Genomic DNA, 20,264 nt, shown 5'->3' with positions numbered 1-20,264 from the left:
TCCCACTTCCTCTTTACCACAGAGTGTGAGAGGATACAAAATCTAACATGGGCAATATATAAAACAAATAAATTTAGGTCAAGGATAAATGTTCTTGTTTGGTGAAATTACTATTTTTAAATAGTTGGATCTTAAAGTAGTAGAATTTGCTTTTTTAGAAGCAGCTAGGTGGTTCTTGTGAGTAGTTAGATCACTATACTTGGAGAAACACTGTTCTATGTAAAGAATTAAAAAAAATTCTTACAAGTCAATTCTTTTTTTATTCCTCTTGATAATGTCTGCCATCATAGTTCTCTCTGAGGGCAAAGTACACAAGCCTAGAAAATAAAAGGTTGGTTGAGTAGTGGGTTTGATTCAATTTCATTGCTTTATCTAGATGATTGATTCCTACAATCAACTGATTCCTACAATCAGTTGATTCCTACAATTAAATTTTGGCCATTTACCCATGAGATACCGGTCAGCGCTGCTGTGTTGTTGAACTCCAGGGTGCGCCACCCGCATTGAGTTCTATGTAATGTTGCCCAGGGATCACCAGGCTACAGCGTGGACTCTGGGGTGGGAGTGGGGGGTTAGAGAAGAAGGTGGAGAGGGAAGGTGAGCCTGAGAAGTTGGGAAGCCGTGCCAGATGGCTTGAGCTCCATTCTGAAAGTGGTGGGAAGCCGTGGGGGACAAGATGAGATTCGCCTTTTGGAAAGATTCTTTGAGGTGCTGAATTTTGGGAAATGGGCTCCCGGCAGGTCAGTTTAAAGGCAGCAAGACAAATTAAGAGGCTGTTGAAGAAAACCAGGTGAGGGAGGGGGTGGCACAAATTGAGGTAGGGCAGTGGGGAGAGAGAAAGATTGATGTCAGTTATCACTGTGTGCTTGTGATTCCGTCCCCTGTCACAGGTGTCCCTGGAACTTCAGACATGCTGAAGAACGGTGAGCTTCCCTGGATATGGCTAGTCATCAGACATCTCAGATTCAATGAGTCCAAAACTGAGCTCATCACTGAAGTCCTGCTGCTCAGACTTGCATCCTCTTCCACACGCTCCCTCTAGCCCCAGCACTGCTCCCCACCCAGTTTCCACCACCTGAGGTCTGCCTGGATCAAGTCACCCTTGATTCTGCTCTTTTCCTCAAATTTTTCTACATGGAGCCAAGCATTACGTCCCGCTGGTTTGATTCTTAACTAGCTCTCTTCTCCACTTTGTCTCTTTGCCTGGCTGAGGTTGTATCACATTTTAGTATAGACGATTACAGTAGCCTTCTCACTGGTCTCTGAGACTCTATTCCTTTCGCCTTTCAAATCTGTCTTTCACACTAATGTTGAAATAATCTATCAAAAGTGAAAATCTGATAATGTCTGGTCCTTGCTTAACCTTTCATTGGGTCTTCCGGCAGAAGAGCTTTCTTAAATGGAGACACTAGGTCCTCAGGCCAGACGTAATCAGGGTCCCTAAGAGTCCCTCAGATGGTTTTTATGTGTAGCTAAATTTGGGAAGAGCTGATATACATTTTATGTTCAAGCTCCTTAGCATGTCTTAAAAGGATCCTGTGTCTTGGTCCCTTCCTCTCTAAGAATAATCTCTCACCCCTCTCTGCCTCACACCTCATGTTCTAGGAATGTCAAGTATCTTGTAATAATTCCTCATCTGCATCACACCTCTGTGCTCTGATTCCCTTTTCTGCACCTGGGAAACCCAGTTATCTAGGGAGTTTTCCTTGACCACATGCCCTTCCTTTATCCAAACTCTGCTGTCGCTAAGCACCCTTTCTCTTTTTCCAGACACTCCATGCAGTCCTCTGACAAAGCACATGTCTTATTATCTTAAAATGACCCATTTAAATTTCTCTGTATCCTACCAAGTTCCAGCACAGGGCTAAGTATTCAATAAGATTTTGTTGAGCTGAATTGAGCCCTGGATCAGGGAGATAGTAACAGCCTTCTGAGAAGTACAAAGTGCTACACAATGGTCAGAGAGAAATATTCTAATAATTTTATAGCTTTGTAGGGATCTGTGAGGTTGAGCTGCTTCGGTATTAAGAGTTAATTTGGAGTTAAGTATGGAGTAGGCCCTAGGTCTCTTGATTTGCACATATTCTGAGGAATTTATAAACATATTATAGGTAAAACTAGGAGTCATAGATGTCTTCCTTCCTTCTGTTCTCTCATTAGTCCAAGAAAAAATAATATTTACTTAACATCATGTCAACTGAAATTCTCTGAATTTTCTAATATTTTAAAGGAATGATTGCAGATATTTATTATTATCGTATCCCAGTATTGGTTATTTTGTGAATTTTCTAACTTTTTAGGATGTCAGTTTTGTGAGAGCAGCCAAGGTTGGCAACCTTCTTGTTGGCAACCTCCTTTTCTAAACTTGTTATTTAGCAAAATCCACCAGGTGTGAAACACTCAGCCATTCACTTGCCCACTCACTTACCTTTGAAAACTCTTGTTACCCAACGAGCTTGAAGTTCAACAGTTGGGAAAATTGAAACTAGAGGCTGGATAAGACCAATGCATGCAAGGGTTGACTTTTCCAGGTGAGGAGGGAACATGTATTTGTACAGCAAGACCATATTATTCTCTACTTTAACAAGTGGATCTTCAAGGAAGGGAAAAGAGAAAGTATATCCTATTGCAAAGACAATGACGTCAATGTCCTCCTCCACTGTTCCATCCTCAAAGATGGCAGAAGTTTCTGTGAGCTCTTTCACTCTTGATTTCACCTTGATGGCTCCATAGAGTATATGACTTGGAAGATCATCACTTAGTATTGGCTATTTCATAAGGTATCTGAAACATGCAGAAGAAAACACTCAGAGTATTTCTTTTCTTTTTTCTTAATTTTTTATTTATTTTATTTTAATTTTAATTTTTGGCTGTGTTGGGTCTCCGTTGCTGTGCGTGGGCCTTCTCTAGTTGCGGTGAGCCGGGGCTTCTCTTCGTTGCAGTGTGCGGGCTTCTCATTGTTGTGGCTTCTCTTGTTGCAGAGCACGGGCTCTAGGCGCACAGGCTTCAGTAGTTGTGGCGCATGGGCTGAGTTGCTCCGCGGCATGTGGGATCTTCCCGGGCCAGGGCTCGAACCCGTGCCCCTTGCATTGGCAGGCGGATTCTTAACCACTGTGCCACCAGGGAAGCCCCAGAAAGAGTATTTAATGAGGGGTTTTGAACTCTCTTGATATTTTATGGGCTTGGCTCTGGGAATAAAGAGGTTTTTCAAATATCCATAAAACTTTCTAACTTGACTAGTTGGGCTACCCCAAGCCTTACTCTCTGACTTTATTCTCATGTCGCATATCTCTTCCCTCAACAAATAAGGAAAAACATGTAGATGATGTGGGCAAAACACATTTCAAAAAAGGAGGCATTCCTAAGGGCTTAGACAAAATGCCAGTGCCTGTGGTCAATTCCTGAGCATTCCAGTTGTTATTATCCCATTGATAATTTCTGTTGTTTTATGTTATCTACCTTTAATTATCTTGATGTTCCATTTAATTTTTATCTGATCATAAGTAAGTAAGGAAAACTTTGTTAAATTCCCATTAGTTTTGAAACTTATTAAGAGATTAGTGTGAAAATTAATGCATAGAATCAAGTTTGGGGATATTTCTTGATCCCAAATATACGTGGAGTCTCTGTATGTATGTGATAGCATGAATAGTGGAGCAAAGTCTGGCTGTATTTCTGGAATTTCCTTTTTTGTAGATTTGAGAACCATTTTGTTAAAAAAATAAGGATACATGGTACATGTATCAGATCTCAGAAGATAGCAGCCATGTTGCATTTGTTGAAAGATTGCAAACCTCTTCTGTTTTTTTTTTTTTTTAAGGGAAGGAGCCTGTTATCAAATAAAGAAAAATAAACATCCATATGTTTTGCTTGTGTTTATAAGATCAGTGATGTATAACAGATTAATAGGCAGTGAGTATGTTCTCAAAAGCTACCCACAGGAAGAACCCTTGTGGTGTACAGAGTTAGCAAAATATGAATTAACGGATGTAGAATTTGGATCAGTTTTCCCACCCACCCTCTGAAAGGGAAGGTCACAGTCTCTTAAAACAGCCTTTTCCAATGTTGGACAGCTCTGGGTATTAGGAAGTCCTTCCCATGATCCTAGTTCTACTTTCTGGAGCAGCTCATAATATTTATACTTCATCTTCTTAAATATTTACTTTTTAAAAGGCATACAGAACAAATTTGGAATTCAAAATCCAGGAGCTACATGATACCCATATTTTTAGGTTGTAGTTTGAACTTCCATGTTAGCAATTTAGCTCTTTGCAAAAAGAAACCCCTCTGACATCCTTGATTACCAATGAGTATACCATAAAAAAGCAAAGTAACTCTACTTGTTTTGAGGCATAAGGCCATAATTTTCATGGTTGAATCACCGATTCATCTGTTGTTCCATCACCCATTTTACAACTCTTCGTGGCAGGACATTTCGGAGCATGGAGCTAAAATGGGTGTGGAACACCATGTCCCAGGGATAGCCATCTTCAGAGATACGGCCCATGACCCAGGAACCGTGTCTGGTGCTGACAAACACCTGGTGAGCAAAAAAGGATGCAGTTCAAACTAGGGCATCATCTCTTTTGGGAGGAACCCACTGTGTAGGTAATACATCACATGTATGGCCCCAGAATTTGCTGAAATGCTTTGTTTTAAAGATGATTGACCTCAAAGTGAAGTACCTTCCAGTTTTCACTGCTCTGGGGCAGCTTTATCATACAAGTGGGAACCAGTAGTACTTATGCTGATAGAGGAAGACTACCATAGTCTTGAGAACTTCATGGAAATATGAGAAAATCTTTGGGCTAAACCAATCATAAAACCCACAAATTTTTGCCATGTTTGAAGTTGTGGTTCAATGCTCCTTCCCTCCTCTTACCTTGTCCATCCACCACAAGTTGTTTTTATAGGGAAGGTATACAATTATAATCCTAGGAAATGTATGATTACAGCCTAATGTCTAGATAGGCACAAATATATGGATCTGTATATCCCCAGAGAGGGAATAACAAGGGAAATCAGCTTCTTCCCATACTTGAAAGAACATTGTTATATATTTTAAAAGTTAAAAATTCTGAACTTATACTGTGATTTCCATTCTCTTCAAGTGCACTTCTGAATCCCCTCTCATATGTACTCTTTTTTTTAAAAAATGTAGCATTATTTTATTAGCTACTGCATAAATTCTAAAAGCATATATGTTATGATTCCTTCCATCAGTTTCTAGATTTTGATTGAGTTACCAGATTTTTAACTTTGAATTTATTTTAAAAATTCAGAGTTTAAAAATCTAACATTTACTATTCATAGATATTACTTTACATGGAAGTTAATATAGGAGGTAATCAGTTATACATATATATATATATTCTTTTTCAGATTCTTTTTCCATATAGGTTATTACAGAGTATTGAGTGGAGTTAGTTTCCTGTGCTATACAGTAGTTCCTTGTTGATTACCTATTTTATATATAGTAGTGTGTATATGTCAGATGTATTCTTTACCTTGTATATTTCCCTAGTTTTCAAGGTGTGCATTTATATCTCTTTTCAAATATATATTTTACTTTGTTTACTGTTACTCCGCCATTGACCAAATGCATATTTGACTTGCGTCTTAAAATTTTATATGCCAGTACTTTTACATGCCAGAACTCTATGAGTTCTGCTATACAAGGCTGTCCTTGATAAACACATAAGATTCACTTACAAGGAAACTGATTCACTTAGGAGTTTAAGATCATGGATTCTAGATCTAGGACTCTGGATCCAGACTGCCTGGGTTTGACTCTCAGCCCCACTACTTACAAGCTGTGTTGCCTTGGTGAGTTACTTCAACCTCTCTGTGCCTCCATTTCTGTCTCTCTTTAAAATAGTACCTGCTTCATAGAATTATTGTGCAGATTAAATGAGATAATATATGTAAAGTACTGAAAATATTGCCTGGCAAGTGATAAGTACTGCTAGGTATTATTATTTTGTAAAGTTAGCCTGGAGGAGAGGAGTTTCATATAGTGCCACATATCTGGAATGAGCCAGAATTTGGAGACAAGTTTTGCTGGGGCCTCAACTCCTTAGCTTGTGAAGTAGCACTTACATAAAATGGTATAATGGTGTTGAATTGTTGGTCTGTGAGTGGTAATACCCTTATATCCTGATTTTCTCCTGCTGTTTCCCTTTTGTTGTCTTGGCACTACTTTGGTTAGGTATTAGATAATATACTTCAAATATTTCCATGAATGTCTCTTTCCATTACTTATTGTCTGCCGTTCTTCCTTAGGATCAATCCATGTTTCATATTGAAAGCTCTGCCTATTTTATTTATTCTCTTTCTGCTGTCACCATCTTTACAGCGGGGAGTCTAATCTGGCTAGCTGTACTAGCTGCAACAGTGTGATATGTCTCAGGATTTAGGATCAGGCTTCTTTCCCTGAGATGCATACTGCAGGCCAAGGGTCAGAGATCTGGTTTTTGGTGAGAAAGTGTGTGGATGACTCAGCACAGCACCATCCCATAGTATTTTGAGTGATGCTTTTGGACTGTGGTAGAGCATGCCATATACTTGTGAACGTGAACCTCCTTTAACAGAAGCAGGGCACACTCAGGACTAAGGTGAGTTTAGGCTATAATTTTAAGCTTTGCAGATGCACCTGGTTCTATCCCTTACATACATAGCTCCTATGTATCTCTTCTCACAGAAGGGTTGAGAGTGCATTAATCTGTGTAAGACATTTTATCATAATTATCAGTTATGTTATTAATCCAATAAATATTGAAGAGACATCCTATTTAAAGATGAATGAGGTGAAAGGCACACAAATATAGCAAAGGTGGTTTCTTAATATTGAATCTGGCATGACTGACAGGCTTTTACATGGCAAGGCCCATATAAGGAAATAGACTCTTGCAATCTAAGATTTGATATCTTTGGATCATCTGTTCTAAGTCCAAATCACTGACCTGTAACATGTAGTGGTCTAGTACGGAGCTTTCCTTGGTTGACAGCTAAGTCAGCTCCTTTTATCATACTCTCTTCCTCAAGCTTGGCAGGCATTCCCAACAGGAAAGAGACTGGACCTTTTGCCTCCCTACCTGAGTTGGCTCTTCTCCAAGACTTTACAGTTACTGCCTCCTCACTTGTTCTTCACACTGAGGTCTTTTTTTTTTTTAACATCTTTATTGGAGTATAATTGCTTTACAATGTTGCGTTAGTTTCTGCTGTATAACAAAGTGAATCAGCTATACATATACATATATCCCTGTATCTTCTCCCTCGTGTCTCCCTCTCACCCTCCCTAACCCACCCCTCTAGGTGGTCACAAAGCACTGAGCTGATCTCCCTGTGCTATGCGGCTGCTTCCCACTAGCTATCTGTTTTATATTTGGTAGTGTATATATGTCCATGCCACTCTCTCACTTTGTCCCAGCTTACCCTTCCCACTCCCCGTGTCCTCAAGTCCATCTCTACGTCTGCATCTTTTATTCCTGTCTCCTGCCCCTAGGTTCTTCAGAACCACTTTTTTTTTTTTTTTTTAGATTCCATATATATGTGTTAGCATACGGTATTTGTTTTTCTCTTTCTGACTTACTTCACTCTGTATGACAACTCTAGGTCCAGCCACCTCACACTGACGTCTTAAAAGCTTTGAAAAGTGAAAAGTGGTTTCTTTTCACAAAAAAGGTGAGGACCTCCTGGGTCTAGTAAATCTCTTTCTGGTGTTAGTGACCTGCTCATCCCCAGGGTGGTAATTCTGACAGGTCCCAGTGGAACCCCTTCATCAACCTGCTGGGGAGGCACTATGTTCTTTTATCACATTTGCTACTGGGCATCTTGAGCCCTGACAGTGTGAGTCTCAGGACTGGACAGTTTTGCTGGTTGTAGACATGGCTACTGCAACTCCTGTATAGCCAGAAGATGCTGGGCTACATCATAGTGATAGGGCCCTGTTGAGAGGGGATGCTTTGGGGAGAGGAACCTTAGCTATTTTCCCATTTTTGCCTAGCTCTGTCCTTGTAAAAGGGTTTTATTTTCTGCTATTCCCAACCACCTCTGTCAGCATTATCTGTACCTTGTAATGTTTGACTCTGGAAGCTAAGCTGTGTCATTCCTGAGCAGGTGCAAAGATAACAGTGGTTGGAAGGCCTCAGGGAGCACCTAAATATCTGTGATTATGGTTGGGAGTCTGTCTGTTTAATCTTTCCCTTAATGATTCTTGGAAGCTAAGGATTATTTACATTTCAAATAGAATTCAAATATGCACTAAATTTGTAAAAGGCACTCCTCCAAAGATGAACAGGTCAACTCATAAAGCCCCCTGGGTAGAAACAAGGCCTCCTGTGCTGAAAGTCATCTGATGCAAACTTAAGTGAGGGAACCATAGCCCACAGAAGTAAAATGACTGCCTCTAGGTTACAAGGCTGATTAGTGGCAAAGGTGGGAGATAAACTCTGGCTTCTTGGTTTCCAGATTTTCTATAATACCACACTGGGCAACCAAACAACAAATCAATTAATGAGTAATGGAGCCTTAGTTACATGGCTGGGATTTTCCTCTCCTCCACCGTACAAGGTAATCAGGGAACATCTTACCTGAGCAGCCTTCTTACTCAACTCAACTGCAATATCTGAGGCTGAGTTTCCTATTCCAATCACCAAAATGCGTTTTCTTTCAAATCCCTCTGGGTGCTTGTATTGGTGGCTATGGAAATACTGGCCTTTGAACTTCTGAGTACCTTGAGGGGGAAGAAAAGAGAAATCCATGAACTATGTCAAGTTAAGTTCAATAAAACTGCACCATCAGCTTTTCCTTTCTGGGGAAATCATTTGTTTTGTCTCTTCCCCTCTTAGGTATGTTACATTATCAAGGCCAACTGGCAAACTCAAAGTATGAACCACATAAGAAATGTTAGGTTAAGCATATGGTACAGGACCAAAAGAGTTGATTTCAGAGGCTGCAGCTTAGATATTTATTAGAGAACAAACAATCTTTTTTTTATTTTAGCAGCAAAGACATCTTTATAGTTTGTTTTTTATCTTTATTAGAGTATAATAACTTTACAATGGTGTGTTAGTTTCTGCTTTATAACAAAGTGAATCAGTTATACATATACATATGTTCCCATATCTCTTCCCTCTTGCATCTCCCTCCCTCCCACCCTCCCTATCCCACCCCTCCAGGCGGTCACAAAGCACCGAGCTGATCTCCCTGTGCTATGCGCCTGCTTCCCACTTGCTATCTACCGTACATTTGATAGTGTATATATGTCCATGCCTCTCTCTCACTTTGTCACAGCTTACCCTTCCACCTCCCCATAGCCTCAAGTCCATTCTCTAGTAGGTCTGTGTCTTTATTTCTGTCTTACCCCTAGGTTCCTCATGACTTTTTTTTCCCTTAAATTCCATATATACGTGTTAGCATACAGTATTTGTCTTACTCTTTCTGACTTACTTCATTCTGTATGACAGACTCTAGGTGTATCCACCTCATTACAAATAGCTCAATTTCGTTTCTTTTTATGGCTGAGTAATATTCCATTGTATATATGTGCCACATCTTCTTTATCCATTCATCCGATGATGGACACTTAGGTTGTTTCCATCTCCAGGCTATTGTAAATAGAGCTGCAATGAACATTTTGGTACATGACTGTTTTTGAATTATGGTTTTCTCAGGGTATATGCCCAGTAGTGGGATTGCTGGGTCATATGGTAGTTCTATTTGTAGTTTTTTAAGGAACCTCCATACTCTTCTCCATAGTGGCTGTACCAATTTACATTCCCACCAGCAGTGCAAGAGTGTTCCCTTTTTTCCACACCCTCTACAGCAATTATTGTTTCTAGATTTTTTGAAGATGGCCATTCTGACTGCTGTGAGATGATATCTCGTTGTAGTTTTGATTTGCATTTCTCTAATGATTAATGAAGTTGAGCATTCTTTCATGTGTTTGTTGGCAGTGTGTATATCTTCTTCGGAGAAATGTCTATTTAGGTCTTCTGCCCATTTTTGGATTGGGTTGTTTCTTTTTTTGTTATTGAGCTGCATGAGCTGCTTATAAATTTTGGAGATTAATCCTTTGTCAGTTGCTTCATTTGCAAATATTTTCTCCCATACTGGGGTTCTCTTTTGGTCTTGTTTATGGTTTCCTTTGCTGTGCAAAAGCTTTGAAGTTTCATTAGGTCCCATTTGTTTATTTTTGTTTTTATTTCCATTTCTCTAGGAGGTGGGTCAAAAAGGATCTTGCTGTGATTTATGTCACGGAGTGTTCTGCCTATGTTTTCCTCTAAGAGTTTGGTAGTTTCTGGCCTTACATTTAGGTCTTTAATCCATTTTGAGCTTATTTTTGTGTATGGTGTTAGGGAGTGATCTAATCTCATACTTTTACATGTACCTGTCCAGTTTTCCCAGCACCACTTATTGAAGAGGCTGTTCTTTCTCCACTGTATATTCCTGCCTCCTTTATCAAAGATAAGGTGACCGTATGTGCGTGGGTTTATCTCTGGGCTTTCTATCCTGTTCCATTGATCTATCTTTCTGTTTTTGTGCCAGTACCATACTGCCTTGACTACTGTAGCTTTGTAGTATAGTCTGAAGTCAGGGAGCCTGATTCCTCCAGCTCCATTTTTCATTCTCAAGATTGCTTTGGCTATTCGGGGTCTTTTGTGTTTCCATACAAATTGCGAAATTTTTTGTTCTAGTTCTGTGAAAAATGCCAGTGGTAGTTTGATAGGGATTGCATTGAATCTGTAGATTGCTTTGGGTAGTAGAGTCATTTTCACAATGTTGAATCTTCCAATCCAAGAACATGGTATACCTCTCCATCTATTTGTATCATCTTTAATTTCTTTCATCAGTGTCTTATAATTTTCTGCATACAGTTCTTTTGTCTCCTTAGGTAGGTTTATTCCTAGATATTTTATTCTTTTTGTTGCAGTGGTAAATGGGAGTATTTTCTTGATTTCACTTTCATATTTTTCATCATTAGTATATAGGAATGCCAGAGATTTCTGTGCATTAATTTTGTATCCTGCTACTTTACCAAATTCATTGATTAGCTCTAGTAGTTTTCTGGTAGCATCTTTAGGATTCTCTATGTAGAGTGTCATGTCATCTGCAAACAGTGACAGCTTTACTTCTTCTTTTCCGATTTGCATTCCTTTTATTTCCTTTTCTTCTCTGATTGCTGTGGCTCAAACTTCCAAAACTATGTTGAATAAGAGTGGTGAGAGTGGGCAACCTTGTCTTGTTCCTGATCTTAGTGGAAATGCTTTCAGTTTTCCACCATTGAGGATGATGTTTGCTGTGGGCTTGTCATATATGGCCTTTATAATGTTGAGGAAAGTTCCCCCTATACCTACTTTCTGCAGGGTTTTTATCATAAATGGGTGTTGAATTTTGTCAAAAGCTTTCTCTGCATCTATTGAGATGATCATATGGTTTTTCTCCTTCAATTTGTTAATATGGTTTATCACATTGATAGATTTGCATATATTGAAGAATCCTTGCATTCTTGGAATAAACCCCACTTGATCGTGGAGTATGATCCTTTTAATGTGCTGTTGGATTCTGTTTGCTAGTATTTTGTGGAGGATTTTTACATCTATGTTCATCAGTGATATTGGCCTGTAGTTTTCTTTCTTTGTGACATCCTTGTCTGGTTTTGGTATCAAGGTGATGGTGGCCTCGTGGAAGGAATTTGGGAGTGTTCCTCCCTCTGCTATATTTTGGAAGAGTTTGAGAAGGATAGGTGTTAGCTCTTCTCTAAATGTTTGATAGAATTCGCCTGTGAAGCCATCTGGTCCTGGGCTTTTGTTTGTTGGAAGATTTTTAATCACAGTTTCAATTTCAGTGCTTCTGATTGGTCTGTTCATATTTCCTATTTCTTCCTGATTCAGTCTTGGCAAGTTGTGCATTTCTAAGAATTTGTCCATTTCTTCCAGGTTGTCCATTTTATTGGCATAGAGTTGCTTGTAGTAATCTCTCATAATCTTTTGTATTTCTGCAGTGTCAGTTGTTACCTCCCCTTTTTCATTTCTAATTCTATTGATTTAAGTCTTCTCCCTTTTTTTCTTGATGAGTCTGGCTAATGGTTTATCAATTTTTTTATCTTCTCAAAGAACGAGCTTTTAGTTTTATTGATCTTTGCTATTGTTTTCTTCATTTCTTTTTCATTTATTTGTGATCTGATTTTTATGATTTCTTTCCTTCTGCTAACTTTGGGTTTTTTTTGTTCTTCTTTCTCTAATTGCTTGAGGTGGAAGTTTAGGTTGTTTATTCGAGATGTTTCCTGTTTCTTAAGGTAGGATTGTATTGCTATAAACTTCCCTCTTAACTGCTTTTGCTGCATCCCATAGGTTTTAGGTCGTCGTGTTTTCATTGTCATTTGTTTCTAGGTATTTTTTGATTTCCTCTTTGATTTCTTCAGTGATCACTTCGTTAGTAAGTAGTGTATTGTTTAGCCTCCATGTGTTTGTATTTTTTACAGATATTGTCCTGTAATTGATATCTAGTCTCATAGCATTGTGGTCGGAAAAGATACTTGATATAATTTCAATTTTCTTAAATTTACCAAGGCTTGATTTGTGACCCAAGATATGATCTATCCTGGAGAATGTTCCATGAGCACTTGAGAAAAATGTGTATTCTGTTGTTTTTGGATGGAATGTCCTATAAATATCAATTAAGTCCATCTTGTTTAATGTATCATTTAAAGCTTGTGTTTCCTTATTTATTTTCATTTTGGATGATCTGTCCATTGGTGAACGTGGGGTGTTAAAGTCCCCTACTATGAATGTGTTACTGTCAATTTCCCCTTTTATGGCTGTTAATATTTGCTTTATGTATTGAGGTGCTCCTATGTTGGGTGCATAAATATTTACAATTGTTATGTCTTCTTCTTGGATTGATCCCTTGATCATTATGTAGTGTCCTTCTTTGTCTCTTCTAATAGTCTTTATTTTAAAGTTTATTTTGTCTGATATGAGAATTGCTACTTCAGCTTTCTTTTGATTTCCATTTACATGGAATATCTTTTTCCATCCCCTCACTTTCAGTCTGTATGTGTCTCTAGGTCTGAAGTGGGTCTCTTGTAGACAGCATATATATGGGTCTTGTTTTTGTATCCATTCAGCCCATCTGTGTCTTTTGGTGGGAGCATTTAGTCCATTTACATTTAAGGTAATTATCGACATGTATGTTCCTATTCCCATTTTCTCAATTGTTTTGTGTTTGTTATTGTAGGTCTTTTCCTTCTCTTGTGTTTCTTGCCTAGAGAAGTTCCTTTAGCATTTGTTGTAAAGCTGATTTGGTGGTGCTGAACTCTCTCAGCTTTTTCTTGTCTGTTAATTTCTCCATCAAATCTGAATGAGATCCTTGCTGGGTAGAGTAATCTTGGTTGCAGGTTTTTCTCCTTCATCACTTTAAATATGTCCTGCCAGTCCCTTCTGGCTTGCAGGGTTTCTGCTGAAAGATCAGCTGTTAACCTTATGGGGATTCCCTTGTGTGTTATTTGTTGTTTTTCCCTTGCTGCTTTTAATATGTTTTCTTTGTATTTAATTTTTGATAGTTTGATTAATATGTGTCTTGGCGTATTTCTCCTTGGATTTATCCTGTATGGGACTCTCTGTGCTTCCTGGACTTGATTAACTATTTCCTTTCCCATATTAGGGAAGTTTTCAACTATAATCTCTTCAAATATTTTCTCCATCCCTTTCTTTTTCTTTTCTTCTTCTGGAACCCCTATAATTTGAATGTTGGTGCATTTAATGTTGCCCCAGAGGTCTCTGAGACTGTCCTCAGTTCTTTTCATTCTTTTTTCTTTATTCTGCTCTGCAGTAGTTATTTCCACTATTTTAAATACAGGTCAGTTATCCATTCTTCTGCCTCAGTTATTCTGCTATTGATCCCATTTAGAGTATTTTTAATTTCATTTATTGTGTTGTTCATTGTTGTTTGTTTCCTCTTTAGTTCTTCTAGGTCCTTGTTAAATGTTCCTTGCAGTTTCTCTATTCTATTTCCAAGATTTTGGATCATCTTTACTATCATTATTCTGAATTCTTTTTCAGGTAGACTGCCTATTTCCTCTTCATTTGTTAGGTGTGGTGGGTTTTTATCTTGCTCCTTCATCTGCTGTGTGTTTTTCTGTCTTCTCATTTTGCTTATCTTACTGTGTTTGGGGTCTCCTTTTTGTAGGCTGCAGGTTCGTAGTTACCTTTGTTTTTGGTGTCTGTCCCCAGTGGCTAAGGTTGTTTCAGTGGGTTGTGTAGGCTTCCTGGTAGAGGGGACTAGTGCCTGTGTTCTGGTGGATGAGGCTGGATCTTGTCTTTCTGGTGGGCAGGTCCACGTCTGGTGGTGTGTTTTGGGGTGTCTGTGGACTTATCATGATTTTAGGCAGCCTCTCTGCTAATGGGTGGGGTTGCGTTCCTGTCTTGCTAGTTGTTTGACACAGGGTGTCCAGCACTGTAGCTTGCTGGTCGTTGAGTGAAGCTGGGTGCTGGTGTTGAGATGGAGATCTCTGGGAGATTTTCGCCATTTGATATTATGTGGAGCTTGGAGGTCTCTTGTGGACCAGTGTCCTGAAGTTGGCTCTCCCACCTCAGAGGCACAGCACTGACTCCTGGCTGCAGCACCAAGAGCCTTTCATCCACATGGCTCAGAATAAAAGGCAGAAAAAGTAGAAAGAAAGAATTATTAGAAGTAGAAAGAAAGAAAGAAAAAGAAAGAAAGAAAGGAAGAAGTAAGGAAAGAAAGGAGGGAGGGAGGAAGGAAGGAAAGAAGGAGGGAAGGAAGGAAGAAAAGAAAGAAGATAAAGTAAAATAAAATAAGTTAAAATATAATAAAGTTATTAAAATAAAAAATTATTATTACGAAAAAAAATAAAAAGAAAAAACGGATAGATCCCTAGACCAATGGCGGAAGCAAAGCTATACAGACAAAATCTCACACAGAAGCATACACATACACACTCACAAAAAGAGGAAAAGGGGAAAAAATCATAGATCTTTCTCTCGAAGCCCACCTCCTCAATTTGGGATGACTCGTTGTCGATTCATGTATTCCACAGATGCAGGGTATATCAAGTTGATTGTGGAGCTTTAATCCGCTGCTTTTGAGGCTGCTGGGAGAGATTTCCCTTTCTGTTGTTCGCACAGCTGCCGGGGTTCAGCTTTGGATTTGGCCCCGCCTCTGCGTGTAAGTCGCCAGAGGGCGTCTGTTCTTCGCTTTGGCTCATTCAGGCCGGGGGTGGGTTTGGGGGGGGGGGAGGGCGGGGCACGGAGTGCGGGGCGGACCTGCGGCGGCTGAGGCCGGCGTGACGTTGCAGCAGCCTGAGGTGCGTTGTGCGTTCTTCCGGGGAAGTTGTCCCTAGATCCCGGTACCCGGGCAGTGGCGGGTTGCACAGGCTCCCCGGAAGGGGTCTGTGGATAGTGACCTGTGCTGGCACACAGGCTTCTTGGTGGCGGCAGCAGCAGCCTTAGCGTCTCATGCCCGTCTGTGGAGTCCGCGGTTTTAGCCGCGGCTCACGCCCGTCTCTGGAGCTCCTTTAAGCAGCGCTCTTAATCCCCTCTCCTCGCACACCAGGAAACAAAGAGGGAAGAAAAAGTCTCTTGCCTCTTCGGCAGCTCCAGACTTTTCCCCGGACTCCCTCCCGGCTATCCGTGGCGCACTAGCCCTCTGCAGGCTGTGTTCACGCCGCCAACCCCAGTCCTCTCCCGGCGCTCCGACTGAAGCCCGAGCCTCAACTCCAGGCCCCGCCCGCCCCGGTGAGTGAGCAGACAAGCCTCTCGGTCTGGTGAGTGCCGCTCGGCACCGATCCTCTGTGCGGGAATCTCTCCGCTTTGCCCTCCGCACCCCTGTTGCTGTGCTCTCCTCCGCGGCTCCGAAGCTTCCCCCCTCCGCCACCCGCAGTCTCCAACCGTGAAAGGGCTTCCTAGTGTGTGGAAACCGTTCCTCCTCCACAGCTCCCTCCCAGACGTGCAGGTCCCGTCCCTATTCTTTTGTCTCTGTTTATTCTTTTTTCTTTTGTCCTACCCAGGTACGTGGGGAGTTTCTTGCCTTTTTGGGAGGTCTGAGGTCTTCTGCCAGCGTTCAATAGGTGTTCTGTAGGAGTTGTTCCACGTGTAGATGCATTTCTGGTGTATCTGTGGGGAGGAAGGTGATCCTCGCGGCTTACTCCTCCACCATCTTCCCTTCGTCCCAAAACAATTGGTTTTGATGAATAGAGCAGAGTCAGGTGTTGGTTTCCAGCTACCCATTATCCTATTTTGGACTGTACAATGATATTTTATTATCACATAGCATATATTCTTTTTTTTTTTTTTGCCGTATGCGGGCCTCTCACTGTTGTGGCCTCTCCCGTTGCGGAGCACAGGCTCCGGATGCGCAGGCTCAGCGGCCATGGCTCATGGGCCCAGCTGCTCTGCGGCATGTAGGATCTTACCGGACCGGGGCACGAACCTGTGTCCCGTGCATCGGCAGGCGGACTCTCAACCACTGCGCCACCAGGGAAGCCCTAGCATATATTCTTTTAAATGTTTCTTAAGCATATTATGAAGTAATATTATCGCAGTTGTGTAATAATTAGAATAACATTCATCATTCTTATTTTGCAAAAGCAAACAAAAGCCAAAATAAGCTAAAAACAAGGCACATTATAAGGTGAAGGATAGTTTCCACTTTGCCGTCAATCAGCAACTTACTGGACAAGCCTTTTTGAAGATAAGCATCTCTTTGTCTTTTCCCAGGAAACATGACTTTGTTAAAGTATTTGTGTTTGATGGTGGGTTGCTTGAAAGAGCCTTTAGATCATTAGTTCTCAAAGTGTGGTCCCTTGGCCAGCAGTTTCAGCATCACCTGGGAACTTGTTAGAGAGGCAAATTCTCAGCCTCATACTAGACCTAAAGAGTTGGAAATGCTAGGGGTGGAGACTAGCAAGTTGTGGTTTTAAAAGCCCTCCAGGTGATTCTGATTGAGATCGCCACTGCCTTAGGTCAGTAAGCCTCAATCCCAGCTGAATATTGAAATCACCTGAGTAGCCCTTAATTAACTGAGGCCTACCCTAGACCAATTGAATCTTTGAAGGTCATTAGAACTTTAAAAGCTCCTCAGGTGGTTTGAATAATGTGGGGTTTGGACTGAACCATCGTATCAGATGTTTTCGTGAAGGCCCTGGGAAGGAGATACGCTCTCTGAGGGAAGGGCCTGGGAGGTACCATCTTCCCCTGTGCTCCCTGAAACATCACTGTCCTGTAGCAGCACTTATTTCCAGAAACTCTCCCCAGTAACCCTGGCTGTGGGCGTGGCTCTGCGGAAGTCTCCAAAGATGTAGCAAAGTCGCAGGTGTTTGGCAGGATAGAAAAAGGACAAGGTAAGCACATGGCTGAAAGGACCTCTCCAACAGAGAACCAATTTGGGTGAGAATTCTCTGAAATACTGAGTAATAGTTAGTGACTTTGAGGGAGGCTGGCTGATAATGAAGACTCAAAGAGCTCAACAGAATCAGAGATGGTGTTTGGAGTCTCTCATCTTTCTAGCTCTATCCTGATCTTAATATTATGCCTTGTTGCAGTAGCTAGGTAATTTTGCCTGACAATCCAACCTGAATATAAAGTACCTGGACACCTACTCCCAAAAGCTGGGGATCCCCACAGGCCTCACCTGGAAATGACTCCAGTGGGAGGTGAGGGAGTATGTGATGACCACTGCAGACCATGACTGCGTCAAAGACGGCACTCTGCTCCTTGCCGTTGCTCTCGGTAACAACCACCCATTGGCCAGTGGTTGAGAAATCCGGGCGTTTTTTCACACTGAGGATGGTTGTCTTGAACGGAACACAGAGAAGGAATCATTGAGAATTACTCTGGCATAACAGGGGCCTTGTCCAGTGCCCTGGGAGTGGAGATGGGTAGAGTGCAATGTCTGATTCCATTTAGGTCCCGTCTGAATCCATTTCAAGCCACTTAAGGCAAAGACTGCTAAGTGCTCCCTGCTGCTTCTTCCTTGGCAGGTGCAACCAAGGATGTGCTTTGTGCGAGGAGCCTGACTCAGCAGTGGTCACCAGTGTTAAGGACTGAATAAGGACTTGAGAGAGACCCAGAAAAAGCAAGACAGTGTCTGGGCAAGATACAAAATACATGTTCATCATTCAGGTGATTACACAATCAGTATTTATCAAGAAGCTTTAAAAGTGTTGACCTCCGTGTAGACTCTCTATTAGAGAAGATATTCCATGTGAAGCAGTTTGCATAGCGCCTGGCACAGTGACATCACTCCATGAATGGTAAGTTCATATTTATTATTTTTAAAACATCATGCTAGCAATACACTTCATGATCTCATTTGGATGAAATAATTTATCAGTTCATGATTTTTTAGAATGCCATTTTGCTCTCTAGAGGTTTATGAATTTCTAAAAGTGTATTTAAGAAGCTGTGTCAAAGGAAACAAAGCTTTTCTCACTTCTAGAGGAATGGCATGCTTCTCCTCTTGTTGGCAAGTGTTTGAGTCCCTTATACATGCATTTCAAATTTTCATATATTTTTCAAAATGCTGGGTTGGCAATGTTTGAAGCTGTTCCAATTAAAAAATGTATATGGACTATTAGTATAAAACTTATGAAAAGGCTATAAAATGTCTGGGCATTTTCAGTTGAAAGATTCAGATTTGAAGTTCCGGGTAGTATATTCTCTAAAGTACTGTGGATTCTTGCTATTTAAAATGTGGTTTGAGGACCAACCTTCAGTATCACTGAGGAAGTTACTAGAAATGTGACTGACCTGAGCCAGTTCACCCCTCCTCAGGCAACCTGGTGGTTTTCCCCTCCTGGGAGGTCACCATATTAATACAGAACTCAGTGAGGACACCTCCTTTTATAGTTTGAGTTAGTTCCATCATCTTGTGGCTGTACTAACTCAGAGGCCAATAAACAGAAGTGAGTTTTCCTAAGCCCTTTCCAACCTCCAGAAAACAACCTCAGTAAAATCATAAACAAGAGAAACGGAAGCTGGGGAAAAACTACATTAGATAGAATGTGATATTTTAATGGTATTTACATATATTGATGTCTATCAAATCAACGATTACAAATTAATGTGCTACAAATCGGGAACAAAACTAAAGTTACTGAGAAAATGAGCTGTGTTAAAAAAAAATAAGTTCCACTAACAGTTATTTATTCAAGGCTATAATTTAAATTTTATTTCCTAGGCACAGTTACTAGTTTTCAGAGTGTAGGTTACTGATAAAAATTCAGGATGTTTAATGAGAATATTGTTTTTTTATCTCATTGATTATTTGTTTTCAAGGAAACACAGGAAAGGTAGTTATAATTGTATTTCAAAATGGTCTGGTTATTCTTTTGTTGCTAAAGAATGCATCAAAAAATTAGCCAAAATGGTTTCTACAGGCTTCTGAGATGAATGGAGAGCTGTGAGTTTATTTAGTACATTTTTCTAAGAAATTTCATTTTTATGGAGACGGTAAGAAAATGAAATAACAATGTGGTATTTTTTTTCATATATCCTTTCAAAGGAGATGAGGCTAGGAGTCCTCAGTGGTTATAGGTATTAAATGCAGTTTTACCATCAATATAATCATTCAAGTCATTAATTTTAACAGATTTTTTTCTTCTGTTAATGTATATAATCGATAATATCAGGGGTAATGACACTACTTTTTGGGTTTTCTACTGTGCTGTTTTTCAGAAAATAATTGAATTAGAATGTTTTGTTTTATTCCCAATTTCTTTCATTATCAGAGTAACTTCTCTATTTAAATGTGAGCTAATGTAGAGAAAACCATTCTTTCCCCAAAATACAATACCTGGAACTGAATATATTTTAGTAGATCAAACTTTTTGACAAAAATCCTGAAGTATTCCAGGAGCTTAGAATTGTGCAGGAAGTTTGGAAAATCTTCAGGCATTGGAAGGTCACTGAAACAGGACATTTCTTTGCTGGTGTTGGTGATGGCAGATTGATAGATACTCGCTAGGCCATCTTCAATATTTTCCTATTGAAATAAAAGAGCGATAATCTTGTATTAAAAAAAAAATCCCTTGGTTTCCTACTCTTCTTCCAAATCTAACCCCTGCGTGACATGAACCTCTTTCACTGCTGTAGTGTGACTGAAATGTCTGCCTGATGAGGTGCAGCATATGTGCTTCATCATCTTATGTGATATGACCTGGCTGGGGCCTTCCAGTGTTGCTCACTGGAGGGGCTATTGCCATTGGTGGGATCGGGAGTGGGGGCAGTCCTTCTTCTGACACA

General features: G+C 40.4%; 1 protein-coding gene across 1 annotated transcript; it reads right to left on the bottom strand.

The window, feature by feature from the left end:
- Nucleotides 1-240: 240 nt before the first annotated feature.
- Nucleotides 241-19,998, bottom strand: LOC137211738 (dimethylaniline monooxygenase [N-oxide-forming] 2-like). Its single transcript, XM_067714325.1, is given in 6 exon segments — nucleotides 241-317; nucleotides 2,429-2,784; nucleotides 4,341-4,540; nucleotides 8,592-8,734; nucleotides 17,653-17,815; nucleotides 19,816-19,998. Coding segments are annotated over 6 exon segments (1,065 nt in total). The 5' UTR covers nucleotides 19,942-19,998.
- Between the last annotated feature and the right edge of the window lie 266 nt (nucleotides 19,999-20,264).

Source organism: Pseudorca crassidens, chromosome 2 (assembly GCF_039906515.1).
Source record: "Pseudorca crassidens isolate mPseCra1 chromosome 2, mPseCra1.hap1, whole genome shotgun sequence".
NCBI lineage: Eukaryota > Metazoa > Chordata > Mammalia > Artiodactyla > Delphinidae > Pseudorca > Pseudorca crassidens.
The sequence above is the reverse complement of the archived record's forward strand: the minus strand, read 5'-3'. Positions and strand labels throughout refer to the sequence as shown.